General features: G+C 43.8%; 1 protein-coding gene across 2 annotated transcripts; it reads right to left on the reverse strand.

Moving 5' to 3' along the window:
* Positions 1 to 2,736: 2,736 nt before the first annotated feature.
* On the reverse strand, positions 2,737 to 7,866 carry TREX2 (three prime repair exonuclease 2). Of its 2 annotated transcripts, none has more exons than XM_040405326.1 (3): positions 7,729 to 7,866; positions 3,687 to 4,397; positions 2,737 to 3,561 (listed from the first exon to the last, which is right to left on the reverse strand). In XM_040405326.1, exon 2 carries the CDS (start codon positions 4,371 to 4,373, stop codon positions 3,714 to 3,716), a length of 660 nt encoding a protein of 219 aa, XP_040261260.1. In that variant the 5' UTR covers positions 4,374 to 4,397; positions 7,729 to 7,866; the 3' UTR covers positions 2,737 to 3,561; positions 3,687 to 3,713. The 2 variants fall into 2 exon arrangements, with proteins under 2 accessions (XP_040261260.1, XP_040261259.1); XM_040405325.1 differs by having other exon boundaries at positions 2,737 to 3,554; positions 3,680 to 4,397.
* Between the last annotated feature and the right edge of the window lie 5,691 nt (positions 7,867 to 13,557).

Genomic DNA, 13,557 nt, shown 5'->3' on the forward strand with positions numbered 1-13,557 from the left:
TGTCCAGTCCCTGATGGTCAGTGACGTATACAGCGTCCAGTCCCTGATGGTCAGTGATGTATACAGTGTCCAGTCTCCGCTGATCAGTGATTTATACAGTGTCCAGTCTCCGCTGATCAGTGATTTATACAGTGTCCAGTCCCTGATGGTCAGTGATTTATACATTGTCCAGTCCCTGATGGTCAGTGATGTATACAGTGTCCAGTCCCTGATGGTTAGTGATGTATACAGTGTCCAGTCCCTGATGGTCAGTGACGTATACAGTGTCCAGTCCCTGATGGTCAGTGATGTATACAGTGTCCAGTCCCTGATGGTCAGTGATGTATACAGTGTCCAGTCCCTGATGGTCAGTGATGTATACATTGTCCAGTCCCTGATGGTCAGTGATGTATACAGTGTCCAGTCCCTGATGGTTAGTGATGTATACAGTGTCCAGTCCCTGATGGTCAGTGATGTATACAGTATCCAGTCTCTGATGGTCAGTGATGTATACATTGTCCAGTCCCTGATGGTCAGTGACGTATACAGTGTCCAGTCCCTGATGGTTAGTGATGTATACAGTGTCCAGTCCCTGATGGTCAGTGATGTATACAGTGTCCAGTCCCTGATGGTCAGTGATGTATACAGCGTCCAGTCCCTGATGGTCAGTGATGTATACAGCGTCCAGTCCCCGATGGTCAGTGATGTATACAGTGTCCAGTCCCTGATGGTCAGTGATGTATACAGCGTCCAGTCCCTGATGGTCAGTGATGTATACAGCGTCCAGTCCCCGATGGTCAGTGATGTATACAGTGTCCAGTCCCTGATGGTCAGTGATGTATACAGTGTCCAGTCCCTGATGGTCAGTGATGTATACAGTGTCCAGTCCCTGATGGTCAGTGATGTATACAGTGTCCAGTCCCTGATGGTCAGTGATGTATACAGTGTCCAGTCCCTGATGGTTAGTGATGTATACAGTGTCCAGTCCCTGATGGTCAGTGATGTATACAGTGTCCAGTCCCTGATGGTTAGTGATGTATACAGTGTCCAGTCCCTGATGGTCAGTGATGTATACAGTGTCCAGTCCCTGATGGTCAGTGATGTATACAGTGTCCAGTCCCTGATGGTCAGTGATGTATACAGTGTCCAGTCCCTGATGGTCAGTGATGTATACAGTGTCCAGTCCCTGATGGTCAGTGATGTATACAGTGTCCAGTCCCTGATGGTCAGTGATGTATACAGTGTCCAGTCCCTGATGGTCAGTGATGTATACAGCGTCCAGTCTCCGCTGATCAGTGATGTATACAGCGTCCAGTCCCTGATGGTCAGTGATGTATGCATTGTCCAGTCCCTGATGGTCAGTGATGTATACAGCATCCAGTCCCTGATGGTCAGTGATGTATACAGTATCCAGTCCCTGATGGTCAGTGATGTATACAGTGTCCAGTCCCTGATGGTCAGTGACGTATACAGTGTCCAGTCCCTGATGGTCAGTGACGTATACAGTGTCCAGTCCCTGATGGTCAGTGATGTATACAGTGTCCAGTCCCTGATGGTCAGTGATGTATACAGTGTCCAGTCTCCGCTGATCAGTGATTTATACAGTGTCCAGTCTCCGCTGATCAGTGATTTATACAGTGTCCAGTCCCTGATGGTCAGTGATTTATACATTGTCCAGTCCCTGATGGTCAGTGATGTATACAGTGTCCAGTCCCTGATGGTTAGTGATGTATACAGTGTCCAGTCCCTGATGGTCAGTGACGTATACAGTGTCCAGTCCCTGATGGTCAGTGATGTATACAGTGTCCAGTCCCTGATGGTCAGTGATGTATACAGTGTCCAGTCCCTGATGGTCAGTGATGTATACATTGTCCAGTCCCTGATGGTCAGTGATGTATACAGTGTCCAGTCCCTGATGGTCAGTGATGTATACATTGTCCAGTCCCTGATGGTCAGTGATGTATACATTGTCCAGTCCCTGATGGTCAGTGATGTATACAGTGTCCAGTCCCTGATGGTCAGTGATGTATACAGTGTCCAGTCCCTGATGGTCAGTGATGTATACAGTGTCCAGTCCCTGATGGTCAGTGATGTATACAGTGTCCAGTCCCTGATGGTCAGTGATGTATACATTGTCCAGTCCCTGATGGTCAGTGATGTATACATTGTCCAGTCCCTGATGGTCAGTGATGTATACAGTGTCTAGTCCCTGATGGTCAGTGATGTATACAGCGTCCAGTCCCTGATGGTCAGTGATGTATACAGTGTCCAGTCCCTGATGGTCAGTGATGTATACAGTGTCCAGTCCCTGATGGTCAGTGATGTATACAGTGTCCAGTCCCTGATGGTCAGTGATGTATACAGTGTCCAGTCCCTGATGGTTAGTGATGTATACAGTGTCCAGTCCCTGATGATCACAATGTAATATAACGTGTGGTCCTGATGTTTATATTTGCATGTAACATCCGGTCCTTTATGTTCTGTGGGTTATCCTGTGTGAACTTCAGTATCCAGTGCTCGGTCCAGTCCTCTGCACAGTTGTATATGTAATCATTTATATATTAGGATATCTAATATATAGCCATCGCCCATAGGACACGTATACATTTAGCGGATGAGTCACTACTCTTCCTGTTTACGTGCTGTGTCCATGATAAAACCGCATGTGACAATAAACGGTCATTATAGGAAGTGCAGCGAACCTCCCGGGACGTGGCATCAACGTGTACATTAAGAGGAAAGTGATTCATACCAGCGTATCATAAAAACACTTTATTAACTTACAATATAATGCTTGTGAAATACATTGCATAAAGTAAAGCGCTGAGAGTCCTTTCAATCATAAAAAATGCAGTAGAGGAGCTCCTGACGGTTTTCCAGGGAATTTTTATTTAAGAATATGGGTCAGAAAAAATCCTTACTCACCTCCGCCGACAGGGGCAGACCCTACAGGTAAATTTCCTCATGGGCTGATGTCCATGGGGCCACCTGACCCCTCATCATGGCTGCCAGCTGGGTACATAACGATCTGATGCTCTGAGCATTAATTAATGCTAGGAGCACCAAGTACATACCCAGCTGCCACAAGTGCCCTCCTGAATTCAACTCTATTGTTGTCCTCGGTAAGGTGATATAGTTGAAAACTGTGGCGAGGGTAGCAGTATTTTATGCTGCACTGTGGTATTGAGTTCCTCTGGGGCGGGATTTTGTGCTGCACTGTAGTATTGCTGACTCCTCCCACTTGTGTTGCCCTGCCTTCGCCTACAACTAAAGACTTCGTTTTTTAAGGTCACTTTAACTTCTCAGTCCGCCCCTGTCCATCGATTCACCGCTGCTGCCCTGGTCCCAGCCTGACTCCCGGTTTAGCCCCCCACTCTGCCTGTGATTGGCTGCGTAGGCATTTCCGATGTGTTGAGCCAAGACCAAAAAGAAAGTGAAAAAGTAAAAAGCAGCTGGGGGACTGGAGCAGCTTCGGAATCGGTGGAGATAATATATTTTTTTTTAACCCTTTCTGACCCAATATTCTTAAAAAAAAAAATCTCCCTGGAAAACCGCTTTAATGTTTTGCCTAGAGGGTCTCCATGTATGTATCCTGTTGGGTCTCCATGTATGTATGCATGTATGTATCCTGTTGTTCCTAATTTTGTAAGTGTTGGTTAAGATGAATAAAGAAGATTGAAAGAGAAAAAAAAAAAAGAGGGTCTCCACCAATGTTTATATGTAGTAGGTGGTGGTTATGTGTACATGGGTTTTATCTCCTCCCATGTCTTGTAACATGGCGCCTCAAGTATTTGCCTCGCTTGGCAAATGAAGACCAGGATTAGGGTCAGCACATCCCCTTCAGCATAGTGAGACTGATTTGGTTCCCTTCCAAAGCTTCGCCTGTATAATTCGGGTAGGGTATGTCTCCCCTTGACATACTTGGAAGTTGGATTATCCAGGCGTCGGAAAGCTTGGAGAGAATCCAGACACAACATGGTGCCGGGAAAGTCTCCATTTTCTTGCAGTAGCTCAGTCTTCAAGAGCGGAAAGTCGTAAAAGAATCCATTATGGGCAACCAGACAGACCGGTTTGGCCTGACGATTGATGAATTCGTTGACCGAGTTGATGAGGCTCGTATCGAATTTTTGCTTCTCGCTGTTGCTGAGGTTTTCATTGTTGAGGCCGGTGATACTGGAAGCTCCTTCACTGACGGGTTTCCCTGGGTCCACGCACAGACAGAGCTTGTCCAGAACCCGTGGGAGCTGTACCTCCCCCGAATCATTGGTTTCTGGGTTCTCCAGAGATGAGACATGGACGGCAATCAGACAAATCTCGGTGATTTTTGGTAGGTCAGCATTGAGACCCGTGGCTTCCAGGTCCAAGAAGACAAAGGTTTTTGCCATTTCACCCATAATGGAGGCCTCTGATGGGATATTCTGGAAAAGATGAAATAATATGCCATGTTAGCTACACGTTCATGGCTTGCTCATGAATCTGATACCACAAATATTACAATCCCCCATGAAACTGGACCATTTGCCGTTGAATCCTGAATGAAGCTAGATCCTTATGAAGAGATCCAAAACAAGTCAGTACAGCATGGAGGGGCAGTGTACAGTAAAGCAGATGGAACGTCCGGTGACCACCACCAATGTGTAGTACCCCAGAGCGGTCACTACCATTCCTACACCCTGCTACTGTCTCTAATGGCTAACAGATAATGTCATCAGTATATCTGTTTCCAGGTCCTTTGATATTGTGCCTTAATAACACTGTAATGTAACCTAATGTATTGTTATTTCATGCACTGTGCTTGGTTATCCAGCAGGGGGCAGTGTATCTGGCAGAGAGAGATCTTTAGATAGAATAGAACTTACCATTCCATTATCTCCCTTTTGGGCAGAAGTGGGCTAGTCCTGCTTCCTACCAAGGGAGAGGCTGTAGGAAGTTATAGGGAGTCTAGAGTCGATAGTGGAGCTGAAAAGACACGAGATATGGTGCAGTGAGGGGAATGGCCTCCCCCTCCTTCCGCAGGAGTTTTCCAGGACAAGCAGCTTGCAAAGCACCCCGACTCCTTGCAGTTCATAGACAGAGTATTACGAGGGGGTCAATAGCCAAAGGCACCCCATTCAAAGGTACCAGAACTATCATAAAGTCCAGTAACCAGACTGAAGCCGGAGATTAGCACAGCAGAAAGGGATAAAGTAGAGTACTCAAGTTTGCCTGCCAGTTTACCCTAAAATCTGCTGGAGCTAAGAGAAAGACCACTGATTGTCTGGATGCAAGTTTATTCAAGTAAAGCTGTTGAACTTTTACCAAGTCTGGACTCTTAACTCCACCAACTATCACTCTCCCCTTTATTGCTATGGAGCATAACCCTGGGGAGTGACGGCATCCAGGTAGGAGCACCATGACACACACAAAACTAATAAGGCCGCATTACCACTCTGTATTCCTAAAAACCTGGGACACAATCAGTCCTTGTGGGGCAGCACGCTGCAAATGTATGTAGCTAATGGTCAGGTAAAGAAAGAGTTGCTAGGCAACTAGTATTTATGACTAATTAGAACCTATAATTCATTATCCCATAAAGTGTGTGTAATAAAACCATTTGCTTATCTGCTCAGTGTTACGACATAAAGTGGAACATCCCGTAAAAAAATAATAATAATCAGGTAATGCGTGTTCATGTTGGGTTTGGTCGAGCATGAATATTAATATAGGTAAATTATTGGGAGTCGTTTTATGTAAATCATGCCGTGTGATCTCGGTACAGCACTGTGGAGTATAGTGGCACGGTGTAAATGAATAAAAGGAATAAAGAGGTCATAAACACTCTTGAGTTTCTTAGGACTGATCTTGGGGAGCTCAGCTAGGGAGGGATGTCGCCCCTGGGGTTGTCCAGGAACATGCCAGACTAAACGAGCCGACCGTAGAGTCTGATTTAAAAAAAAAAAGGCAAACGATTGCCTGGAAACGTCTATTTATGACCTACATGCACAGCTTTGGCTGACTGTGGCTGATACTTTACAACTTGGCCGATCACATTTAAAAAAAAAATCTGCCATCGGCCATCATTAATGCTCACTCGCACTACTTTCTCAAACAATGGCTGGCCACTGACTTCAATCGGAAAAGCGCTGTAGTAACACGCTCCCTCCACCGCATGGTTAAGAGTGCCGTTTAGTTCTGTCGCCAATGTCCTGCGATGTAGCTACACCCAAACAGCTGATCGGCGGAGGTGTGGAGTGTCAGACCTCCGCCGATCAGCTAGCGATGGCTTATCCTCTTCATAAAAGCTAGACAACCCCTTTAAAGGCTATAGACACCTTCGGGGGCATTTTTTTTAATGATTGCATTCTACTCATTTTAGGCCAAAAGTATTTTCTTCAGTTGGTCTGCATTAAAAATGATCAGCCATTTCTGAGATACAGGGTTAAACATCAGTCTGTTTGCAGGCTGTCAGCTTGTGTTTTCTTGCTCTTCTCTTTGAACTCTTGACCTCATTAACACTCATTATTGCTAAATTCTTATCAAAGTGATAAGACTATGGCTTGAACTGAAACTGCTAAAACTGACAGTCGGCCAACAGACTGATTTTTAACATTGTAACTCAGAAATGACTGATCATTTATAATAAAGACCTATTGAAGAAAAGACTTTAAGCTCAAAATGAGTAGAATGCAATCATAAAACATGCCCCCAAAGGTGTCCATAGCCTTTAAGCCATAAATACCTTGTAGGTGAAGTCAAGGAAGGCCTATATCCCAATTCCCAGACTCTGCATTCTCTATGCATTTTAATAGACAGCTGGATGATTGGCTATTCCCATAAATGTCCTATTACATGGGGGCAACTGAGTCCTGATTGATGAGGTACAAGTCCATTGGTATCCCAGAAATACACTTAGGACACATCAGAAGTTTTGATTGGTGTTGAGCCCCCCTGATGATTGCTGAAACGACGGGCCAGAACTGCTTAGCCGAGTGCTGTGGTCGACTCTCCTTGGCGGAGTCTGGACTCATAGACCCCCCTAAGGTGGGACTAGCCCTTTAAAGACTCTACAGAACATTGCATCCTCTGTGGGCTGAACCAATTAGAGTAGGAATCAACAACCTCCGTCACTCCAGCTGCTGTGAAACTACAACTCCCAGCATGCACATTTATTCGGCTGTTCTTGAAACTCCCATAGAAGTAAAAGGAGGATTCAGGGAGTTGTAGTTTCTGAACAGCTGTAGGTTGCTGATCAATGAATTAGTGTATATTGGAGTACATACTGATGTAGCAGAGCTAAACAAGTCCTTAACTTCTATAGGGCTGCACTGTCCTGACTCTGAAATCCTGCAGTCCCATGTAAGCACACTGTCCATGATGCCACTGATGCCCTAACAACTATACGTACTACTTTCATTCACTCCCAGAGAACAAAGCTGTGACCCCGCTGTCCGCCTGACACTATGGATGTTCTAGATAATTTTACACAATGCCTTTCAGCCTGAAGTGACCCCATGCCAACTCCTGGCATCTGTTAGTTAAGCAATTTCCTAATCTATCATGAGCAGAGAATATAGCTTGTTGTATGCCGCCGTCTATCTGCTGCGGAGCAACTGTGAAAGATTAGAAGTTTCTCCTTATTACAGGAAAGCTCTAATAATGTTTGGAATTGCTATTTATGCAATTGCCTGCTATCTTTTTATATAATAGGAGACGTGATCAGTCTCAGGAGTAGGATCCCCAAGTTACTATAACATATAGTTAGGATCTTACCTGATAACGATCTTAGTGACAGCCTCGGTTATGTCTTGGGACAAGTATGGACAGGTTTATATAGTGTGTGGTCTACTGCTTGTACGCGTTATGTCATCCAAAGAGCTGTGTGTGCACACCCTCCAGCATGTGTCACTGCTGAGGAGGTACCAGTCAGAATGCAGGCTGCAGCTACTTCCTGCTGGAGCTTTACTGTAGCAGCAGTTTCGTTTTAGCTTAAGAGACGTGATCAGCCTGATAATAGAAAATAGAAATTTTGGGAACTCTCTGGCACAGCCTGACTATTGGGACACTGACAACTGTGGGTTCTCAATCTCCTGGTCCCGATGGAAAGGTGTCTGAAATAAAAATGGGTGTCCCGTAAATGGTTCAAAGAAAAGTGGAGCAATAGATTAGAGTCTAGATCTCGTTTTCCAGAAGCTCCAGTGACCGCAGCATCTATCCTGCATGGTCAAGGAGGATTTAAAGGGGTATTCTGACCACAGCAAGTTATCTGCTATCCCCTGGCTATGGGATAACCAACTGGGACCCCCTTCAATCTTGGAAAATTTGGGATCAGAATCTCTCATTGGAATGGCATGGTGGTCAAGCATGCACACGACCGCTCCATTTACTGTGTATAGGACTGAAGATAGATGGGTGCTGTCCTGTGCAGTGCGCATGCTTGACAGTCGCTCTATTTATTGTATATAGGGCTGTCCATTAACCTCTTAGGGACACAGGGCGTACAGGTACAAGCCCTGTGTATTTCCGACGAGCACCGCGTGGCGGGCAGTGATCGGAACAGAGTGCCTGCTGAAATCATTCAGCAGACACTCTGTGACAATGCTGAGGGGGGTCCTGTGATCCCCCCGTATCCATCTGGCATTCAAAAGTTCGCAGGGACAGGTTAGATTAGGCACGGAGACTGAGGGATAGTTTTAGGGGAAAGAAAAAAAAAGTTTTGTTTTTTTTTGGGCTTCACCCTGATCGGGTGTCTGGGGTCCACAGCACACTCGGCTGTGCGACCCTAGACCCCCCCAGGGGTGCTGCAGCTTAAAACCCCCCCCCCCCACACACATTTTTTTTTTTTGTGTGTGCGCTGACTGTTGCCGGCACTGTTAGCGCATTGCCCACCCCACCGCTGATCAGCGAGTTTAAATCATTTTTGTTAGTTTTTTTTCACATTTTGGGGCTTTCATTTTTTTTATTTAGTTTTATTTTATTTTTTCTGTTAGGTTTATAAGTGAACGTGAACACCCGTGCCCCCACACACACTAAAGTTTAACACACACACACACTCCCCGTGCCCTTTCCAGTGGAAAGCTGTTGCTGGTCAGATATAAGGACAAGAGGGATGTCCTTTTACTGTCCACAATCCACGGTAACGGCATCACCCCTGTCCCTGTGCGAGGTACTGCAGCAACAGTCCTCAAGCCGGATTGTATCGTGGACTACAATCGGTATGGGAGGAGTTGATCTCTCTGATCAAGTCCTCAAGCCATATAATGCCATGCGCAAAACAGGGAAACTCCTCCAGTTCTATGAGGCAGTCCTCAAGGCCCTGATCTTTTCTGACCAGGAAAGAGCATGCCAGGAGTACCTCTGAACTGGAGTGCAGAGTGTGTCACAGGAGGGGGATACGGAAGGACACCACCACTCAGTGTGACACGTGCCACGCTCATCCGGGCCTCTGCATTGACGGTTGCTTCAGGGAGCACCACACTTCCATGGAGTACTAAATTTATAATCCCCTTTCCCAGTTTTAATTCTAATTTGGCCGCAGACAATCACCCAGAAAAAAAAAAAAAAAAAAAAAAAAATGGTTCTCAGACTTGAGACACTAAAACAATTTTTTTTCTCCCAAAATTATTATTTTGTAAAACTAAAATAAATAAAGTATACATATTAGGTATCGCCTAAGAACCTGAACTATAAAAATACCACATGACCTAACCCCTCAGATGAACACAGTAAAAAAAAGCAAATTTTTTGTCACCTTACATCACAAAAAGTGTAATAGCAAGCGATCAAAAAGTCATATGCACCCCAAAATAGTGCCAATAAAACAGTCCTCTCATCCCGCAAAAAATTAGCCCCTACCTAAGACAATCGGCTAAAAACAAACAAAAAAAACTGACTCTCAGTCTATGGAGATACTAAAATGTTTTTTTTTGTTCAAAAAAGGATATTTTAAATAAATTTTAAAAAGTAGACATATTAGGTATTGTGCATCCGTAAGAATCTGCTCTATAAAAATAACACATGACCTAACCCCTCAAATGAACACAGTCAAAAAACTAAAATTAAGGCCTCTTTCACACTACCGTTTTTTTTTTTTCGTTTTGCGGTCCGTTTTTTGCATTCCGTATACGGTCCGTATACGGAACCATTCATTTCAATGGTTCAGCAAAAAAAACAGAATGTGTTCCGTATGCATTCCGTTTCCGTATTTCCGTTCCGTTGAAAGATAGAACATGTCCTATATTTGGCCGCAAATCACGTTCCGTGGCTCCATTAAAGTCAATGGTTCCGCAAAAAAAAACAGAGCACATACGGAAATGCATCCGTATGTCTTCCGTATCCGTTCCGTTTTTTCTGAACCATCTATTGAAAATGTTATGCCCAGCATTCTATGTAATTACTGTATACTGTATATGCCATACGGAAAAACGGAACCAAAACGGAAACACAACGGAAACAAAAAAACTGAAAAACGGATCCGTAAAAAACGGAACGCAAAACACTGAAAATCGACATACTGTGGTGTGAAAGAGGCCTAAGACTGTGCCAAAACAGCTATTTTCTGCAAAATTTTCCATTTTAATCAATTTTTTCCGTTAAAGCAAGTCAAACTAAACTCTATATTTATTACCCTGATACTGTAGTTTACAGAACCACCCCATATGTGGTCGTAAAATGCTGTATGGCCAAACGGCAGGGCGCACAAGGAAAGGAATGCCATACAGTTTTTGGAAGGCAGATTTTGCTGGACTGGTTTTTTGACACCATGTCCCATTTGAAGCCCCCCTGATAGCCCCACTTATGCACCCCTAGAGTAGAAACTCCATAAAAGTGACCCCATCTAAGAAACTACACCCCTCAAGGTATTCAAAACAGATTTTACAAACTTTGTTAACCCTTTAGGTGTTCCACAAGAGCTATTGGCAAATGGAGATGAAATTTCAGAATTTCTATTTTTTGTAACCTTGCCTCACAAAAATGTAATAAAGAGCAACCAAAAATCATATATACCCTAAAAATAGTCCCAACAAAACTGCCACCTTATCCCGTAGTTTCCAAAATGGGGTCACTTTTTTTTGGAGTTTCTACTCTAGGGGTGTGATGTTTCTGTAAACTACAGAATCAGGGCAATAAATATTGAGTTTAGTTTGGCTGAAATCCTTGCTTTGTTAGCGGAAAAAAAATGATTAAAATGGAAAATCTGCCAAAAAAGTGAAATTCTGAAATTTCATCTCCATTTGCCAATAACTCTTGTGGAACACCTAAAGGGTTAACAAGGTTTGTAAAATCAGTTTTGAATACCTTGAGGGGTGTAGTTTCCAAAATGGGGTCACTTTTTTGGAGTTTCTACTCTAGGGGTGCATCAGGGGGGCTTCAAATGGGACATGGTGTAAATAAACCAGTCCAGCAAAATCTGCCTTCCAAAAACCATATGGTGTTCCATTCCTTCTGCGCCCAGCCGTGTGCCCGTACAGTAGTTTATGACCACATATGGGGTGCTTCTATAAACGACAGGATTAAAATGGAAAATTTGCCCAAAAATTAAAATTCGGAAATTTTATCTCCATTTAACTCCTAAAGGGTTAACAACGTTTGTAAAATCAGTTTTGAATACCTTGAGGGGTGTAGTTTCTAAAATGGGGTGGTTTCTATTATGTAAGCCTCACAAAGTGACTTGAACTGGTCCTTAAAAAGTGGGTTTTGGAAAATTTCTGAAAAATTTCAAGATTTGCTTCTAAACTTCTAAGCCTTGTAACGTCCCCGAAAAAATTAAATGGCATTCCCAAAATGATCCAAACATGAAGTAGACATATGGGGAATGTAAAAACTATTTTTGGAGGTATTACTATGTATTATAGAAGTAAAGAAATTGAAACTTGGAAATTTGCAAATTTTTCCACATTTTTGGTAAAATTTGGTATTTCTTTTATAAATAAAAATGTATATTTCTTACTCCATTTTAGCAGTGTCATGAAGTACAATATGTGACGAAAAAAAACTCTCTCAGAATGGCCTGGATAAGTCAAAGCGTTTTAAAGTTGTTCACACAAAGTGACACTCGTCAGATTAGCAAAAAATGGCCAAGTCCTTAAAGGGAACCTGTCACCAGTTTTATGGTGTCCTAACTAAGGAAAAAAATATATAATGGGGGAACTGCTCAAACCCCAAACACTGTAGCGTGTTTTTCATTGGGGGAGCAGTCCCACCGCATGTGGACCGCAGCAAACGACCATCCCCAGCAAAAAAATGCGTACAATTGAGGATGCCGGCACGGTCCACATGCACCACAAAGGCATCCTACACAAACCGAAGCATTGTGCGGATGAAAATATAATCATATAAATCACAGAAAAAAATGCACCAAACGGATATGACACTGATTATACTGGCTAGTCATAAATGCAGATATTAAAAGCTGAGACTTTTGCCAAATATACGCTGGACTCAAATCAGCTCATTAGCATGCGGCATCTTTCTGTGTATATTATGAGGTAACCATCTGTCACACCAGTAAGTGAATACATCTAAGGTACTTTTTAGTAGTTAATGATTGTATATAATTAGTTAGATTATAATTAAATATCCACATGACAGGTTCCCTTTAAGGTGAAAATGAGCCCGGTCCTTAAGGGGTTAAGGGCCTTCTGCCCACTGCTCCTGGCATTGATGTCCGATCAGGCTGTAATTTTGCCAGGAGTTATGGCCCATGCGATATATATCTTAAAGTGGCCGTGTCATAGGAAACGCCTGCCCCTCCAGATAAAGGTTCACTTACTTAAATGTATGAATGAAAACCTGCCCTTCAGTGATATCGCTGCTTCCGAGAATTTAGCATTTTCTTTTTATTAAAGGGTTATTCCCATCTCAGACATTAGTAGAATATCGCTAGGGTAAGCCCCCAATGTCTGACAGGTGCAGGTCTCACACCTATACGTGGAACAGAGCCCACAATGTGCCAGAGGACACACAGCTCATGCATGACCTCCCACATTAATTTCTATGGATGGACCGAAAATAGCTGAGCATAGGCCCCCATAGAAGTGAATGAAGCAGTGGCTGCACTTCCCATTCATTTCAATGGGACTTCCGAAAATAGCGGGTTGCGCCGCTCTATTTTCGGTGCTCCCATAGGAATTAATGGAGGGTGGCTGTGCATGTGGGGTGCGCCCTCCTGCACTCTGCAGGACCCACACCTATCAAATATGGGGGGCATATCCTAGCAATATGCCCCTGGGATACCCCTTTAAGGTGATAGGTCTGATTTCCCTGCCTCATTCGGTGTTGCCAGCTGTACCCATGGTTTCTATGTGACCTCATTAAATCACCTTGTACACACGCAATGATTTAGCGGACTCTGTACATGCCTGGTGCATTTTCAACACGTGTGTGCTTTCCATGTCCGATAAAAATACTTTATATAATGTGAATAGATAAGAACATTCCTAGACGTAATTACACGATGACGTCTGTTATAATTCCCGCAGTCTTCCTCATGCCTCAGCGATCCTGCTGATGATTCAAGTCTACAGACAGGCCTGGATTTGTGCCCTGGAATATTCCCTCATTAGTGATCTCCTATGACTTTACTATACAGGTTGACCCCTT

This window comes from Bufo bufo, chromosome 8, assembly GCF_905171765.1.
Source record: "Bufo bufo chromosome 8, aBufBuf1.1, whole genome shotgun sequence".
Lineage (NCBI taxonomy): Eukaryota > Metazoa > Chordata > Amphibia > Anura > Bufonidae > Bufo > Bufo bufo.